The following is an 18,285-nucleotide window of genomic DNA, read 5'->3' as shown; positions in this document are numbered from 1 at the left end:
GCTTGCAACATAGGGAGCTCCGGCCCTCCCCCCCCCCCCCCCCCCCCAAATTAATTTTTAGAGAGCTCACAAGCTAAGTCAGTTCAAGAGCTCTACGGTATCCACTGCCTCGCTCAGCCCTACACCCCTCCTGCTGAACAAACTACCTCCTCCGCCAGCAACTCCCACTGGCTCCCAGCTCCCCCAGGGCAGGCAGGCTGCAAAGCTGGCGGAACCGTTTTTTTCCCCCCCACCCTCAAGGACCAAAAAGTCTCATTTGCTTAGAAAATAAAATTCAGTCCAAGAACAGGTCCTGGACAGACATAAATGAGACTTCAGTTATAAGCGGAAAGTTTTCCACAAGACATTTTCATAGCAAACTGAGACCGTTTTGGCACCCAAAGGGAAGGCAGCGCACTTGCGCTGCTCCAAGCTTGCAGCTCCCTGGTTGTCCCCCCAGTTTAGCTCAGTGCAGGATAACCACCTCAGCCCAGACAGAGGCAAAGCCCTTTCCACAGCAAGCTACTGTTGGGCCCAGTATTTCAGCTGGGAACCACCCACTGCAGAGCAGCTTTCCAGAACAGGAGCCTGGAGGAACCACTGCCATCAACCCAGAGACGCTTTTCCACAGCATCACAGCCACAACGCAATTTTGAGTTTATCAGCAAGAACCCACATTACATGTCACTATGTAGCTGCACACTACAAACATCCAGTAAGGCAGCAAGTTTGTGGCATGCTGCATTTTCCAGCCTTGCCCACAAAAGCACAGAAAGCCTTTTCTTGCTTCATCAGTGACTCCAGCAATGCTGCCAAGCCCTCGCTTCAGCCTGCCTTCCTGGGAAGGAAGGTGCTGCTCTGCCACACATCTTCCCTCTGCTCATGACTGGAGAAACAGTTTCCCAGTTTCAGCTGGACTCAGAAAGAGGCACCAATTAAAGGGGTTTCAGAAATAATTAGCTCACGTCAATCTGATGCAAACCAGGGTTGGGGAAACAAAGGCAGATGAAGGGCTCTAGGAGAGACAGCCAGCAGAGCTTGATCTCACAGCAATCCTTCCATCGCAGCTGGAGGACCAAGGCACGCACGTGTGCTCCCCAGCTCACCCCCTCCCAAGGTCAGAGCTACCAGGGACTGTTGGGACACATGACAGGCTCCCAGTGGCTATCAGGTCCTGGCTTGCCAGGCCATCAGAAGAAAGGCTGCATGGGAAATTAATGAGCAATCTGTGTATATGATGTTGGGGGGGATGATTAAAAAAATAATCATCATACACTGCTGCCTGCAGCAAGCAGGACACCACGATTTAACATAACTTTCCAATTTTAAAGGTTAAAAGACACACACCATGTGTTATTGCAAAAGGCAGGCAAGAACATATTGCTCAAAGGGGACGCCAGCACTGAAAACAAGGAGGTGGGTCAGATTTAAATCTAAACAGGTCCACCGCACATCCATCCTAGGGCCCCTGTTTATAAGTAGGGAAAGCCAACTTTATACACAAAGATCACATACTAGTAGTCCTGGCTGCTCCCAGGAAGAGAAGCTGCTTTTCAGCTGAACTTTGAGAACTGTTCGTGTAAATAACACGAACCTCCAAAACCACATGTGGCTGAGCCTGGAGCATCACAGAGAGAGAGCAAATAAGCAGCACAAGAGGAGACAGGGGAAGTGCAGTGCCAGAACACCTAAGGTGCAACTTTGCCAAGACCTTTGAAACACCCCTGAAACTGGGCCACCGTGCACAGCTAAGAGCCAGGGAGGGAAGAGAGAAACTGCTGGTGGAAATCCTCCCTCCAGCAAGCAGCACAGCCCCAGGTTTAGCACCCCTGAAAAAAGGGGAGCAGACCCCTTCCACGCCCCGGAAAGGCAGGAGGCACCAACCCCAGCTCTGCCTTGCCCCAGGCATGGCAGGCAGGACACCCACTGGGAGATGCCACCCTGGCAGAGCCCAGTGCCAGGGTTGCTGCCTCCTCACCTGGGGGTATTTATTGGGAGCAGCAGCATGGTGATGGGACCACAGCCCCCCAGCACTGGTGACAGTCTGAACCATCCCCTCCACCTCCCACGTCTCAGCTTTATCTCCCCTCAGACAAACCACCTCAGAGCTAAGACCACAGCTGAGTTTGAGAATACGATTTTTACCTGGAAAAAAAAAAAAATGTGCTTTTAAGCCCTTGCCTGCTACTCCCACCAAGCATTACTTTTTTTAACAGCCTGGGCATCTGCTGCAGAAGCCACCCAGCTCACACAAGCAGCACACTGTGCTCAGCCAGCATAACACGACCTACGTCCGAAAACCCATCCCGCTGCTGGAACAGACTCCCAATGTATTCATCCAGTCTGGAACTAGCAGCCCGCCAGTATTTGTGGAAAAGACAAGACTCTAATAGCTTAACCTACCCTGGAAATGGTGAGGAGAGGGTGGGAGACAGGGGAGAAAGGATTAAGATAAGGATATCACAAAATTAAAAATTCCTCCTTCTCCCCTATCACCCTGCTCACCTCGGCACAGCTGTGAACACCAGCCTTATCTGCCAGCAGGTTCACAGGGGCACTCCTCCTCCTCCTCACATTAGCATAGATAAACTCAGCCTCTTTTCAACAATTTACAAGCCAGCTTCTTTGCCACCAAGTTCGTTTGAGCCAAGTCCTCCCAGGAGGGACAGCAGCATCCCAGACGAAGGACACAGCCCACAGGGAGAGCAGGAGGGCACGGGAGGCCACCTCAGCCTTTTAAGACAAGACCACCTTTTAGGTTTTCCTGCCCTCCCTCCAAACACTGTGGGGGCACATGCCTTCTCGGCACTGCTCTGCACAGGAACATGGCACCTCTCCTTCCCCACACCTGGGGTGGCTTCGCCTGCCCCACACGTTGGATGGCTCATGCTGCCAAGGCAAGCTGAGCCACCTGGTTTTGCAGAAACCCCTCCCCAGCCTGGAAAGGGACCCAAAGCTGGGATCTGCCCTGCAGCCAGCAACAGACCCTACACCCACCCAGGACAGTCTCCTCCCCTCTAGCTAACAGTGTCACCTTTTCTTAGGCCTTCCAGAAAAAGCAGGTTTGGGAGACCTCAGTCCCAGGTACCACAGAGCATCCCCCTACAAACCCAAATTTTGATCCCTTCTCATGCACAGCAGCCAGGCTTGTGCAAACAGCTTTGGTGGGATGGAAAAGCAACACACCCAGCTGAAAAGCACCTTATCATACCAGGGCATAATTGCATCAAGGCTTCTGCTAGCAGGAATCGAAAGGGTTTATTTTGTCTTTTTAAGAATGGCCCTGAGCAGCCTGGGGGGAGCACCAAGTGCAAACAGGACCTTTGCCATCCACCTCCCAGGTGGTACCATCCAAAATCCACCAGCAGGAAGGCAAACAGCCCCTGGCACACTGTGAGCCCCAGGGAAGGGATGGCTGATTAGAAGGATAGGATGCACTTACCAGTTTTGTGAGTCCTTCCCAAGCAGGGAGAGGGGCTCCCACCCTCCCCACAGCCACTGCTCTGCTGTCACAGCACCCTCCATCAGCAAACACACTCTGTAAAAAATTTGCAGCTAAAATGAGCGCAGAGGAGAGCTGGGCAGCCCCCACAGCACGGGGACATTTAGCAACCTGCAGGTGACACGAGGAGATACTAGCAGGGCTGAGGCAAGGCTTTAATGCGAGGGCTGCCATCAAGATTTATTTTTTTAAATTCTACTCCCTCTTAAAAAAAAAAAAAAAAAAAGAGAGAAGTTCCCTATCCTTCATTACCAAAGGGACAGAATTGCAGCCTTCCATCCTGCACCCTGGGACAAAAGTCCAAGTTAATTCTGAAGCCTTGAAGCTTCACCCAAGCCCCCAGGTAAGAACATTTCCAGGACTGCGGCAGGCTTAGGGACAGCGCCCCTCCTGCTCTCATGCTATTTTCAAACAATGACATTTTTTCCAAAACAAAGTGTTTTGCAATCCTTGAGCAATCCTTTCCTTTTCCAATAAAAAGTGAAATTCTTTTCATTCTCTGCCAGTCAAGATGCACAACCACAGGCAAAACCACCAGCTCTAAATCCACCCACCCCACAGCCAGCCATGTCAGAGCCCTCTCCCTGGGCTCCCGCACTGGGCTGGCACCAGGCAGGTCTTGCTGCACCATAAGCTGCTCCCAGGAGATTTGGGAAAGGTTAAATTATAACTTGAAATTTTCCCTAAACGGCTTGACTTGTCTTCTGAACCTAGCTCCTGTAATTGAGGGATTTCACTTAATCTATTTAACTTCCAAGTGTGCTTCTTCTGCCATAACTTGTTTCCCCAAAAAGAAATTGCTTAATGTCTCAGAATATTAAAATATATTTATTACTGAAAAGCCACAGAGCTGAAAATGATCTATTTATCATAGCAATATAAATATTTCCAGCTCCTAACAAAGGCACAGGAGAAAGAGCTCTACATCAAAACATAACTGAAGCCAATAAAGAGATTTGCTCTGAAAAAAAATTAATATGAATCAAATCCCGAGGAAGCGGATTTCATGGCACAATCCTCCTATGTTAACTGCCCGGTAGTCTCCCAAACTGCCAGTCCAAAGGCAACATACAGTAAAATTTACATTCTGTGGTCACTCAGACACACATCTGGAGCAAAGGCCTGCACTTTAAAATAAAAACCCATTGAGAACATTTCTGGAAGAGCTCTGCAGTTTAAAAACACCACCTAGGAACCAAGTGGGACTGAGCAATTTAATCCCAGAAGACACACAGTCAGCCCCAGCACACATCCCTGGATCCAGCTGGGAGAACACAAGGGGTTAAAACATGTGGTGGGCTCATCCAACAGGAGGAGCATGAAGAACCTATTTAAAAGGAAGGATCAGAAATAAGGAATTTTGCCAGTTTTTACCCCTGATAAATCTGCATTCCAGTCTGTCAGCTATCTTGTTATCCCCAGAGCTGCTGAAGTGTCTTTGGCTGTAACTATGCATGACTCCGGCTTTGAGTAATGGAAATAAAGTATGTGCATTGCAACTGCAGCGTTCCTTTCCCAACCCCAGAAAAAGACAGACAGAGCAGGAGGAGATCCTAGAGCAGCTCAGGGATTTTGTACAGAGAAGCTGGAAAGCTGCTCACACTCTGCATCAGCTGCCCACCCCACCAAACCTGCCTGGGGAAGGATGCCTAGAAGTTGTAAAGGAGATGCCAAGTTTTAGCCTAATACAGCAGCTTTTATTGTCTGCTATAACAAACAAATAAATACTCTTCCAGATTCACAAGTCCAGTTTAGCTGGCAATACATACCCGGCAAACATTTGGAAGCAGTATTATAAAATTAAACAAAGCTATCATTTACAGGAAACCCTGCCTCGAGTACAAATTATAGAGTTGTTAAGTTTATCTGGCAATGCCTTGCCCCTGAGTGCTATATAATTATTCCTAAATCTTTCAGGAAAGAATGCAAATATTTTAAAACCGTAATTCATTGACAAGTAGGAAGTCGCATTTAACCTTTTGTGCATATTTTGATACCTAGAAGTTAACCCTTGCTTGACACAACTGTTTTTGAGTAATCTATTGAGCTGGCTGGTTGGCGAGCGGACTCATCCCTGATTTCTTTCGGCAAGGCTGGCATCCTCACGGGCTCAGAGACTGTGTTTTCAAAGCAGCTTTGGGGTTGGTTTGGAGCAGCATCGTGCCAGCCAGGTTGTTCCCCACGCAGGAGCCTTCCCAGTAAGGGAGGTTTTCAGGCTGCTGAAAGGGCTGGCTGTTCTCACGGGGGTTACGGCAAAAAAGTGGTATAAAGGGGCCTTTAATAAAGCGGAGGGCAGAGTTATGCAGTTTTTGCCAGCTAGGCGCCTGCCACCGGGATCGCCACATCCCTTTGGTGGGCTGGATTCAACAGGACAGAAACAGCCCTGAGCCCTGTCCCTTCAAGCCTCCTCTACCTACCAAGCCTGCTCTCCAACCAGCCCCAATTAACTCACATTAATTAGCAGAAGCCATGTGGCTAAGAGCACTGCCACCTTCCCCACCCCCACCCAAAAAAAAATATTGTTTTGCAAAGGTGGAGAAGGTCAACTCAGCCCCTGCCCAGGCCCTCCTTCCAGCAGCCAAGCCATAAAATCTACCACCGGCCGCAAATAATTTGGGGCATATTTCTAAAGAAGTGGTCACCTGTAGCCAAAGGGGAGAAGGCATGCATCCCCTGGGACAGGCAAGCAGCATCTGCAAAGCCACACACACAACCCTCCACCCTCCCAACAGCACCAGTCAGACAAGCACCTGCTGCCCTGCGGGGACTCATCCTGCTCCAGAGCAGCGCAGTGCCCTGCCGCTGGCGCTCAGCTCTGCCATCAGTGCTGCTCTGAAACCACAACACACCTGCCATTAAGCTAAAAAGGAAAAAACAACACCTCACAACAAAACATCCACCCTTACCTTTTCAAAAAGTAGCACCCACTCTACTGCATTCTCCCTCCCAATGACATTACTTATTAAGTAAGAGCTCAGCGGTGGGTTTTATCCCCCGGCGCTACGCAGCAGCTTCTCGGCACTGCTTCTCAGACAGCAGGATACTGCAGGAGGCAGGTACTAGCAGCCTGTCATACAGCAACGCCACCGTTCACAATTACTCAGACACAGAAAGCAAACAAGTACTGTATCAAGGTTAGGCTACAGCAGTTAATCCAGTAGCTTCACATACACAAAAGAATATCGGCGATGCACGTCAACCATCACAGATCAGTGCTTCTGACACGGTGGGTCTCAGGCAAAAGGACCTGGCACCTTCCTCCCTGTGGGAGCAGGTCAGTGGACTCCCTTCCTTGCAAACAGCTAAAACCAAGAGGTTTTAGTACAAAGATAAGCACTGTACTGAGATATCGCCTAAAATGAATTTAAACCAACCTCTGCCAAGATGCTACGATGCTCCAAACCACCACTTGGGTCTTTCAGAAGTTGTCCCAGCAGTACAAGCCCCCTTTGCCTCCTCTCCTTTGCAATGACAAGTCATAAGCTTTCTTCCACAACTGGAGCCAGGGAAGGGTTACCTCCTCACCCCAGTGCAAGCCCACTGCCCTGCTCAGGGAGCAGGGAGGCAGAAGCATGTAAAACTGAACCAGGAAGCGATTGCACTAGAAGAAAGCAATCTCATTATAAGAGGTAATGAAAGCAAACCACAATTATTATGTAAACAGCACTGAATCGTTAGCAGACACTATCAAAGCCATTTTTCCCCCCAGTGAAAGGAAAAGCATGTGGTCCTATGGCACCCTCAGCTCCGTCTCTGAACTGAGACAAAACTCCAGAGGAAGCCCGTTTGTCTTCCTCCAGCCCAAACTAAACCAGTGGCACCACTCTGAGCTGCACACCAGGTTTCTGCCGGCTGCCCACTCCCAGTGCCTCTGCCCTGGCAGGGGCTATTGCCACTGGTGCCCCACCACCTCGTCCTGCCAGGCACCTTGTGCTCCCTCACAACTGCCAGCCACTGCGCTTCAGAAATCCAAAGGTTGGCAGGTGGGCAAAAAAAAAAAAATCCGTCCCCCACAGACCAAAGGCAAAGCCAGGGTGCCCATGCATATCTGCCAAGGGAATAATTTTCAATCAGGCTCGTAATTGTGCTGGTTTCTTTTATCACATACCTGCCCTGTCCTCCCATGGGAATGTGCCAAGGAAAAGCCAGGGAGGGTGCTGGAGGCTACTTCCCCCCCACTTACAGCTATCACCAGTCTCACCCTATCACAATGTTCTTTCTAATAGCACCCACTGGAGCTGGGCAAAGCTGCTTGCTCTTTAATCTTCCACAGGGCAAAGTTACCTTTAAAACAAACAAGCAAGCTCCCTTGTAAAGAGGACACTGCCAGCCAGTTGGCTATAAAGACACTCAAACAAGATCCTCGTGTTTGTAGAAGCAAAAACTGCATTTCAGTCCAGTAAAAATCCTGGCTCCGTCTTTATGTTCCAAGAATGCTGAATCAAAACAGGCTTCGCTCTTTAAAAAGAGGAGAGTACAAAGAAGCAAAAAGTTTGTATTAAAACCCATGTAATCTTTTTAAAACACCATTATTAGAACCTGTAGCACCAGCCAAGAGTGATTTATCACCCTCTGTCATCACAGCCTGCAACACAGAGCTTTTTATACCAAACTGTCAATGCTACCAAGCTAAAGCCCCAGCTCATAATTTTTTAAAGTTGGCCCTCTGTTGCCAACAAATCCCCTAAACCTGGGGATCTGGGGTCCGGAGCACTGCTGCTCCCCATCACAGCCACTGCCAGGGGGACCAGCGGGGCAATGCGACCCAACACCGAGCGTCCAGCACAGGCTCTGCACCCTGCTTTGAGGCCAGAGGATGTTGTAAGTCAACACAGGTAAACAATTCGCCAAGGGTTATTTCAGCTTCTTTCAAAAGGAAAGTCAACGGGCCGTAAAGGCTTTAACTACATTTTCCAATGCGAGCACATCCCTTCGAGGGACGTACCAGGAGGTGCCTAGTTTTCACACAGCAAGTGGTCAGAGCTCTCCAAAAACCAGACACCCTGACATTTGGGGTTTTCCTGTGAAGTTGTTACTCCAACACACCCCAAATCACCAGTAATTTCTAGAATAGCTCTACAAACCACAAGAGGTTAAACCGACTGCACATTACTTAAACTAACCTAAGTGTGACCCCTGGAAGGGAACAGCTATTGGATGTTGTGGTTCTGTAGAAACTCAATTACCAAAGCCAATTTCCTATGAGCATTTTTAAAAAAAGAAGGAAAAAAAGCAGCAACAATGCTGACAATGTGTAAGGGCCACATATTTTCACCTCCTGAAAGCTGCAGCCTCGCCTGTATAAGAACAGTTCCTATTCCCACAAAAATGTTGAAACATATTTTAAACATTTCATCATTGTTTGCTCCCATCTGAATTTGCTTAAAATCCAGACAATTCTCAACTTCTAAATTGGAAACATTAAGAGAAATATTCCTTTGAGATCCTTCACTCAGGGCAGCTCCTCTCTGCTGACCACATACCCTTCCTACACCAAAACCAGCAGAGAGAGCAGTCCCTCACAGGGAACACACAGAAATCCAAGTCCATCAGCCACTGACGGCATAAGCCACAGAAAATACAAAGATGGGAAACTAACAGATTGTATTTTTCTGCTCAAAAGACGAGCAACAAGAAAGAAGTATTTCTAAGAGTGCCTTTCTGGGGGGGAGGAGGAATCGGGCAACGCTTTACACAGGGAAGGAGACACTACCACCCCAATTTCACATTAAAATCAACATTGAGCAGCCCTTAACAAATGCCGATGCCACTGGTAGGTACCCACACACACATTTCTTAAGCACCATCTCCATCCTTTCAAGCACTGCACTTGGCCAGTGAGGTGATGCACCACTGCCCTTGGGGGCCACCACTGCTTCCCCATCCCACCTCATGCCATGAGGACACAAGATGTGCCAGACTGCAATGCATGAACTGGTGGGGAAGATGCCTACACCGGCCATGGCCGTTTGCAAACACAAAACACCACCCTAAAAAAACAATGTCGCAGCCGCATCCTCATGGGGGCAAAGCCTGCTGACAGCCCACATGGCTGCCACCGCACCCATAAAACCTCTGACACCTCCTCACCGGCTCCCTCTTCCCAACGTGCTGCTTTTATCTGAGCACCATTCCTTGACCAGAAAGGTGTAAACAAGAAGAAAATCCCCTGGAACAAACACCGCACTTCAGGTGCAGCCTCCACAGGACTGCACGCATGCTGCACAGGCAAAGGAACACACAGAATGACCAAAATCTCTGCTAGAAAAGCAAAAGTGTTTCATGAAATGCTAAGGAATGTCCTTAAACTGGGAAGCAGGTAAGATGGGCGGCAACAAAGTAGTTCTCTTTTAATTAAAATGCTTGGCAATTAAAGAAAAAAATAATGATACAAGCAGCAGCTTTCTTCCAGAGATGCACAAATCCCAGCAAAGAGTACCAACTGCCCCTTCCAGGGCACCCGAGGGGTTTGCTATGGGGCATCTTGGAGCACACAAGGTAATTTAGGGAGCAAGGAGGAAATTTAAGCGTTTTCACAGGCCCTCGCATTGCTTAGCAAAGGGAGAAGGAAGTTATCTTCATAATCTCAGAAGAAAGAGAAAGCAGGAGGAATGCAAGGAATGCAAGGAGGTTATTGCCCCGGAGACCAGGGCTGGCAGCCCGCTCTCAGCCCCCCGGCTGACAGCGAAGAGACCCACATCCTGACCTCTTTGGCTAACAAGAATTTTCTTGGGGGGGAAAAAAAAGGTAGAACAAAAGCAAGGAATCAGGTCCCGAAGGGCTGCTCCTCTTTTGGGAGGAGGCAAAGGATTTTGCCCGATAATCCTGATGCTCCACGCCAGCACTGCCCAAAACCTGCAGTTTGGAGAGGAAAGCAGGAGGGCAATGGGAAGAATTGATCCCATGCAACTCGACACGCATGCACACCCATAGAAGCCCTGTGGTGAGCACCCCCTACTCATCAGGGGAGCAGCTACAGGTGGAGGGGACAGGAGGTGAGAACCACGCGCCCAACATCTCTCGAGAAGCGCTGGCAGCCTTTCTCCATCCACACAGGCTCCAGGATGCTCGCAGGGCTGGCAACCCATTGCACATAACCAGGACGATGGGGTTCCGCACAAAGCCTCAGGCAATACAACAGAGCAGGCTGAGACCACGGACATCACCACCCCGAATAACCTGGGACCCTTCCAGCCTCCTGAGAGAGGTCCCAGCCCCGCTGGGCAGATACCACCTGCACCTCCAAGACAGAAGATGCTTGTCTGGGACCTCCTCCCATCAGAGCCATCTCACACCTATTGCTTGCAGGCAGCAGGGATGCTTCAACCTGAACTTCCTTGGCTCTGCAGGTATCAAGGATAAATACCGTGGCAGAGGGGAGAGGCAGAGACCTGAGGCAAACCCAGCGCCTCGCTGCCGTGTCAGCCTTGCTCCGCTGCTGTTTCAGCGAGAATAAAAAGTCTGTTGACATATGAAAAGCCACAGAAAATCTCCCTGAAACTACAAAACAGTACTGAAAACATTGTGCAGCTCAGGCCTCTTGCACAATGTACACACATCTATTCAGCCTCTTAAAAAACAGCTACATGTCTAAGGAAACATCTGATAATTAAGGCAATTTTAATAATAGATAATAATTTGACTATGAATTGTATGGAATGTAATGACTGCTTATTCTGGCAGAAAAAACAGAACTTTCTATGAAGTGTCTGCCAAGGAAAACGATACTCCTACTCAGCCCAGACCACTGCAAGCAGTTGCTGCTAACCACATGCTTTGCGCTGCCGGCTGCTAGGACACAGCGCGCTGCTGCAGTCGAACAAAACCCCGCGCTGCAGATTTACAGAGAGCGAGCAGAGTCCCAGGCGAGCGGCGGATGGAGCCGTGACTCAGCCGGGGGCCGCCGGCAGCTCTTGCCAACACTGGCCGAGCCACGCAGCCGCCAGCACCGGACACCAGGGCGCTCGCCAGTGGCCTGTGGGCAACTCCACGCTGCCAGCTCCCCCCCCCCCCCCCGTTGTTTCCAGTTGCTAAATGACATTAAGAAGCAGCTAAAAATACTTGAAGAGATTCTCTCATTTACTTTTCCATGCCAGCACTTGTGTTTGCCATAGGGATGTTCTCCAATGGTCACTTCCCTACCCACGGGTGGTCAGGCAATTCTTCTATTAACACATGCCAGGCAGGAAAAACCACCCTGCAGGCCAAGGACCACTGCCTTCACTGGACAAGAGTCACTGCAGACAGCTACAGCTGGTGGCCAGGAAGCTCCACACCTTCAAACGGATGGCAAGGAGGACCAGGCGTTATCTGGTACTTCTCTTATCCCAACGAGCCCAGGAGCCGTCTTGTGCAAACTGCCAGACACAGCAGTGCCAGACAGCACAAGTAACACAGCCCTGGACAAGATCCAGAAACCATTTCTCAGTTGGAAGAGGCCACATGGAAGAGGAGCACATGAAAACCTTAAAAAGCGTTTGCTGAAGCTTATACATAAAACAGCAACGCCAACAAAGCAGCCTTCCCGATCGACCAAGGCAGCACACCTGGGTGACGCATCATCGGCATCCAGCTGACAACCACAAACACGCCAGGGACGGGTGAGCAGCAGGACATCGGGGCACCCCTGCCAAAGTTACTGTGGGCAAAATCCCAGGAGTCTAAAAACCAAGGGCCAAGTGATTTCCTCCGTCATGGTGAAAGAACTGCTCTCCATCACTCCAGCCAAATAAATGCGGCTATTCCATTAATTCAGGGACAAAGATCACATCGAGCATCTTCGCTAAGACTGAACACAGAGTCCTGCTTGTGCCCAGCTCCCTGCAAAGGCAGGCGCCAGGCTCATTCCGTGCTTCCCAGCAGGGCACCGTCCACTCGAGCCTGCCTCCACGCCACTCTGAAATCAGGACAGCAGTGCCAGTGAGAGAGGCATTGCACTTCTGCAGGAAATTTGCAGGTTAACTCATACAGTTTTCCACCAACAGGCAAAATTTATTCCCCCCTCCCCCCCTCCCCTTTTCAATCCAGGAAAAGAAACATCTATTTCTTCCAATTAGCAGGAAAAGGGAAGGAATTTCCATCCATTTAACACCTGATGGCAAGAAAGAGCCTCTTGAAAGAAACATTGGGGGTTTTTGTTTTTAAATCACAGCCACCTGCTGTGGGCCTCTGGATGCCACCAACACCAGCTTGCTTTGCATTTCATGCTGCAGCCGCACCAGACCAACCAGGGCGAGCAGCCCCTGCAGATGGTCACTCTGAGGGAGTTTTGCTCCATCACCACTACAGCCCAGAGACACGTACGTGGGTTCAATAAGGAACTTCGAGTAGCATTAGAACAAAAATAGCAGCTACAGACTGCAGGACGGAGACCTTCCCAAGATGTGCCCTTTCCTCAGGAAACTTTCAACATCATCTTAGAAAGCAGTTACAGGCTGGTGCTCTCCCCACACCAGCCGTTATCTATACACTATCAAAAGCCAGGTTTCACAAACCAACCATCTACATCAGCTCTACGCAAGCACTGATCTCTCCAGCAACAGCAGCATCAAGATTGTATCTCACCACTTTCGTGAGCTCTGCAAAATATATTTCACAGGGCTATAGGTGCAGAAGCTACTGAAGATCCCTTGGATACAAGGCAGTACCAAAGGGCCGTGACTTATGAAATGTTTCCGTGAAGATTTATAGCAGCTGTCTTTACACCTCTAACACTGAGTTAACATAAAAGGAAACAATTTCTATATGCTCCACACTACAAATAACACATTTTAGACCTCTTATCAAGCAAGCAACAAGCTGACCAGCTGCACACTTCTTTCAGAAATGCTTACGTACTTCAGTTAAGATATAACCTGCCATTTACGCATACTCTAATTGGGTCCTAAACCTGGTCTAAACAAGTATTAAATTGAACTTATGAGTAATTACAAACAAGGAACAGGTGTTTAATGTGACGGAAATAGCAACGATACAGATAGAAAGATTACTGAAATAGGCATTTCCTTGAAAGAAAACAAAAAGTTGTACACAGCTACTGCTCCAGAAGAATATAAGTGTAGCAAAAAAAAAAAAAAAAAATTAAATCCATGTGAGATGCTGCTAAGCCCCAGATGACCCCTGTGAGGGGCAAGTTTCACTTGCGGTCACACAGCCCAGTGCAGGGGCACATCTGCCCTCATCACCAAGCTGCTGCACTTTAACAATTCAAGGACAACATTTTAAACCCTGACATGAGAGAAGTCTCTTACACTTACAGAAACTAATTTGCCACAGCTTTTAGGACACCTTTTTGGAAAGGTGTGAGGAAGTTTCTGTCTGTGCACTGTGATCTAAAGCAATTGTGTAGAAGAACGGGAGAATAAAGCGCAATCCACCAAACTGGTACAAAAATCTAAAGAACTTACTTGGTGGACTTCAGACTCGAGTTCACGCCAGTAACAACCATGTTTCCATACGTCATCCCATCAGCACCACAGCCCGCTGAACTCTCTCCAACCTGTTCTCCACCACAGTTCAGGGAGCAGAGAGGCATCTGTGGATGCCTTCCAAGTGGAAGTCACCAATTTCCACCATCACCCCAGCAAGACACTCCTCCAAACACCCAGTTCTCCCTACACAGATTTATCTCGTTCTCACTGATCAGCCAGGCTAACTGCCTTCCCAATTCACTCACCCACCTGGAGGAAAACACACTGCTATCACCTGAAACACAGACTGACATCAAAGGTTTGGCAAGTGACTCATTTTTCAAGAGACAGTACGCACCACGGACCTTCCACCCTGGTGCCAGCCCTCAGCCCCCAGCATCATCAGCAGCATCATCGCAGGCAGCGCTTCCCACCCAGCCCACCACACACCCTCTCCCTGCGCTGACTCCGCAAAGGCAACAGCAGGTGAAGCCCCACACGCTCAGGAATTAAAAACCAAAACCAGCAGTGGGCTGAGTGGTTACCACCTGCCTACACCAGCTGAGCGGCACAGGAGGGGAGATCCGGAGCCTCTAAATAGGACACACCACAACCACACGAATTCACAGGGGGAAGGTGAAACTGCAGCAGGTGTAGCACCCCTCTCGAGGTTTAATTTTAAGTGCAGCCACACTTGAGGTACACCACACTCCGAAGCCGTACACAGCACACCTCCTTTAAAGGCTTCCACCATCCTCTCCAAAACACCCTGCGGTGCAGGATGACTTTTAAAAAGTAACTTTGCCTGACCTGTTGCTTACCAGGTGAGGCCAGCCGCAGGCTCCCAGCATCCCCCAAACAGTGACGTAACCCAGACGATATTTTCAGCGTACCATTGCAGAAAGCCCTTCTTTTGTTAAATAATCTTACCTTGCTCATCACATTTCTCCAACCCCTGATTTCAAAGGCACAGGGTCAAACCAACAACAGTTTCTGAGCCTCAAATAGAAGGCCTGCCAGCACGATCTACTCCCGATATCCTTCAAAGCTCACCAAGTCACCTTAAACAAGAGTATATAGAATAAGGACTAGGTCAAATCTTCCCAATACGGGATGTATGAGGAAGCCTGCTCGCGTCCTGATCCTACACCGATGAGGGCTGGACTCAAACCAAATCCAAGCCTATTTACTAGGGACCATTTTACAGAGCAGGGAGGGTGATGGGGAGAGAGTATTTTAACTGCAACCAGTCAGACGTTTCTCATTAAAATATTTCTTGGAGAAGTAAACGGGCCTGCAATTTTATTCCAACAGATGTAGGCTAAACGCATATCATTAGCCTGACAATATAAAAGCGCAAGCGACTGAAATCATTTCAGTTTTGTCAGTGAAAAGGATAATGTATGCATATCTGGAGGGCACACCAATGGTAAAGATTACCCCCAGCTTCTATCTCAGACGTCTAAAGGTATTTACTTGGGGTCTGTCTGTGTTGTGACAGTGTCCTAGACCGAAATGAATGCCTCTCACACTCCACATTTTTGAGCCATTCAGTCATGCATTTTTGTTATTGTTGAAAGTAGTGCGAAATTGCAGTGCATGAGCTGGAGTCCTTGGTGGTCTCCGAGGGTTCCAGCTAAAAAGGCACTTCCTTTGTTCAGCGGAGAATGCGGTCCAGTAGGTCATTCAGAAGGGGAAATAAAAGCAGCGGCCCTGGGAGGGAGATGAAGGATGAAACAAAAAGAATAAAATGTTTTGGGTGTGAGCACATTAGCTACCATTTCCTACTGCTGCCGGCTGCGAGCACTCCTGTCCCCTGGATGCGGGAGTACCTCAGGACGAAGGTGGAGGGAAGAAACAAAAACGGGGGGTGGGAAAGGAAAGAAAAAAGCGGAAAAGAAACCGTTCCTGCGGCCCTCCGCCGTGCCAGCGGCACCTGGGGCGCCCCCCCGCCGGGCAGCGGGGCCGGCAACAGGCGCGGTCCGCCCGCCGCCCCGCACGGGGGCCGAGCGCTCCGGGTCCTACCGCTGCCGAGCCGGGCCGGGATAAGCGCCGAGCCCCGAGGGAGCCGGGCCGGGATGGAACGAGCGCCGAGTCCCCGGGAGAGCCGAGCCGGGCCGGGAGAACCGCCGAGCCCCGGGGGAGCCGAGCCGGCCGGGAGAACCGCCGAGCCCCGGGGGAGCCGAGCCGGGACAAGCGCCGAGCCGGCCGGGAGAGCTGCGCCGAGCCGGCCGGGAGAGCCGGGCCGAGCCGGGACAAGCGCCGAGCCCCGGCGGAGCCGGGCCGGGCCAAGCGCCGAGCCGGGCCCCGGGGGAGCCGAGCCGGGCCGGGCCGGGACCAGCGCCGAGCCGAGCCCCAGGGGAGCCGAGCCGGGCCGGGCCGGGACCAGCGCCGAGCCGAGCCCCAGGGGAGCCGAGCCGGGCCGGGCCGGGACCAGCGCCGAGCCGAGCCCCAGGGGAGCCGAGCCGGGCCGGGCCGGGACCAGCGCCGAGCCGAGCCCCAGGGGAGCCGAGCCGGGCCGGGCCGGGACCAGCGCCGAGCCGAGCCCCGGGGGAGCCGAGCCGGGCCGGGCCGGGACCAGCGCCGAGCCGAGCCCCGGGGGAGCCGAGCCGGGCCGGGCCGGGACCAGCGCCGAGCCGAGCCCCGGGGGAGCCGAGCCGGGCCGGGCCGGGACCAGCGCCGAGCCGAGCCCCGGGGGAGCCGAGCCGGGCCGGGCCGGGACCAGCGCCGAGCCGAGCCCCGGGGGAGCCGAGCCGGGCCGGGCCGGGACCAGGGCCGAGCCGAGCCCCGGGGGAGCCGAGCCGGGCCGGGCCGGGACCAGCGCCGAGCCGAGCCCCGGGGGAGCCGAGCCGGGCCGGGCCGGGACCAGCGCCGAGCCGAGCCCCGGGGGAGCCGAGCCGGGCCGGGCCGGGACCAGCGCCGAGCCGAGCCCCGGGGGAGCCGAGCCGGGCCGGGCCGGGACCAGCGCCGAGCCGAGCCCCGGGGGAGCCGAGCCGGGCCGGGCCGGGACCAGCGCCGAGCCGAGCCCCGGGGGAGCCGAGCCGGGCCGGGCCGGGACCAGCGCCGAGCCGAGCCCCGGGGGAGCCGAGCCGGGCCGGGCCGGGACCAGCGCCGAGCCGAGCCCCGGGGGAGCCGAGCCGGGCCGGGCCGGGACCAGCGCCGAGCCGAGCCCCGGGGGAGCCGAGCCGGGCCGGGCCGGGACCAGCGCCGAGCCGAGCCCCGGGGGAGCCGAGCCGGGCCGGGCCGGGACAAGCGCCGAGCCGAGCCCCGGGGGAGCCGAGCCGGGCCGGGACAAGCGCCGAGCCGAGCCCCGGGGGAGCCGAGCCGGGCCGGGATAAGCGCCGAGGGGGAGCCCCGGAGGGCCGAGCCGGGCCGGGATAAGCGCCGAGGGGGAGCCCCGGAGGGCCGAGCCGGGCCGGGCCGTGCCCCCGCACTCCGCGGGTCCGGGGCCGGGCCGAGCGCGCACAAAGGCGGCGGCGATGACCGCGACTCACCGCTGATCTCGTGGCTGGGCGCCTCGCTCTGGCTGAAGCCCTTGGCGGCGTAGAGCCTCCGCACTTCGGAGCAACTTTTGGCGCGGGGCTCGGCGGCCAGCAGCAGCGGCAGGCTGAGGGCGGCTAAAGTGCAGAGCAGGGGCGGCAGGCAGCCGCGCCGCCGCGGCATGGTGCGGGCGGGCAGGGGCCGGGCGAGAGCGCCCCGAGGCCGGAGCCGGCCCTCCGCCGAGCCTGCCCCGCCGCGCCGCGCAGCAGCCGCGCCCGCTGCCGTGCACCCTGCTCCGCCGCGGCTCCGCTCCGCTGGCCCGGCGTGCGGCGGCGCTCTGCAAACTTGGCCCGGCAGGAAGCACATGGGGTGGTGAAGGAGGAGGAGGAGGAGGAGGGAGGCGGGGAGGGCGGCAGCCAAGCAGGATCGCGCAGGGCCGGGACAAGCCTCTGCAGCCCCCGGGAAAATCAGGAGCTGGGATTCGCCCGCCCAGCGAGGAGGAGCGGAGCGCGGGGCTGCCCGCCCCCCCTCCCCGCCAGCAGGCTGGCCCCGGCCCCGAGCGGGCGCGCCCCGCTGTGCCCGCCCCCCGCGGGGAGCCCGGCCCGGCCTTGTCCGCCGCCGGGGCCACGCCAGCCCGGGGCCGCCGCGCTCCGCACCGCCGCGGCAGCGCTGGCCGCAGCATGGAGCCGGGGCTGCGCATCCCCCGGCCGTGGGGAGCTGCCACCCGGTATTCCCGCTCCCCTCCATCGCCAGCTCCGGAGTGCCCCGCCAGGGAAGGAGAGATTCCCGGGAAGGGGCTGGGCTGGCTGTCCTTCCTGCGCTGGAGCTGCAGACGGTTCAGCTCTGCACCAGGTTAATAGGGCCACCAAGCTGATGAATTTTGGCAGCGCTGTGACAGGTTTGAACTATGTACAT

At 53.5% G+C, this 18,285-nt stretch overlaps 1 protein-coding gene across 1 annotated transcript in view; it reads right to left on the bottom strand.

The window, feature by feature from the left end:
- The window catches only part of GPC4 (glypican 4), a 69,699-nt gene extending 51,966 nt beyond the window's left edge, over window positions 1–17,733 (bottom strand). The window contains exon 1 of the mRNA XM_056359807.1: window positions 17,385–17,733. Coding sequence (XP_056215782.1) covers window positions 17,385–17,553 — 169 coding nt within the window. The 5' untranslated portion in view covers window positions 17,554–17,733. The remainder of the gene's footprint in view (window positions 1–17,384) is intronic.
- Between the last annotated feature and the right edge of the window lie 552 nt (window positions 17,734–18,285).

Source organism: Falco biarmicus, chromosome 14 (genome assembly GCF_023638135.1).
Source record: "Falco biarmicus isolate bFalBia1 chromosome 14, bFalBia1.pri, whole genome shotgun sequence".
Taxonomy (NCBI): Eukaryota; Metazoa; Chordata; class Aves; order Falconiformes; family Falconidae; genus Falco; species Falco biarmicus.
This window is presented reverse-complemented; position numbering and strand designations above follow the sequence as displayed.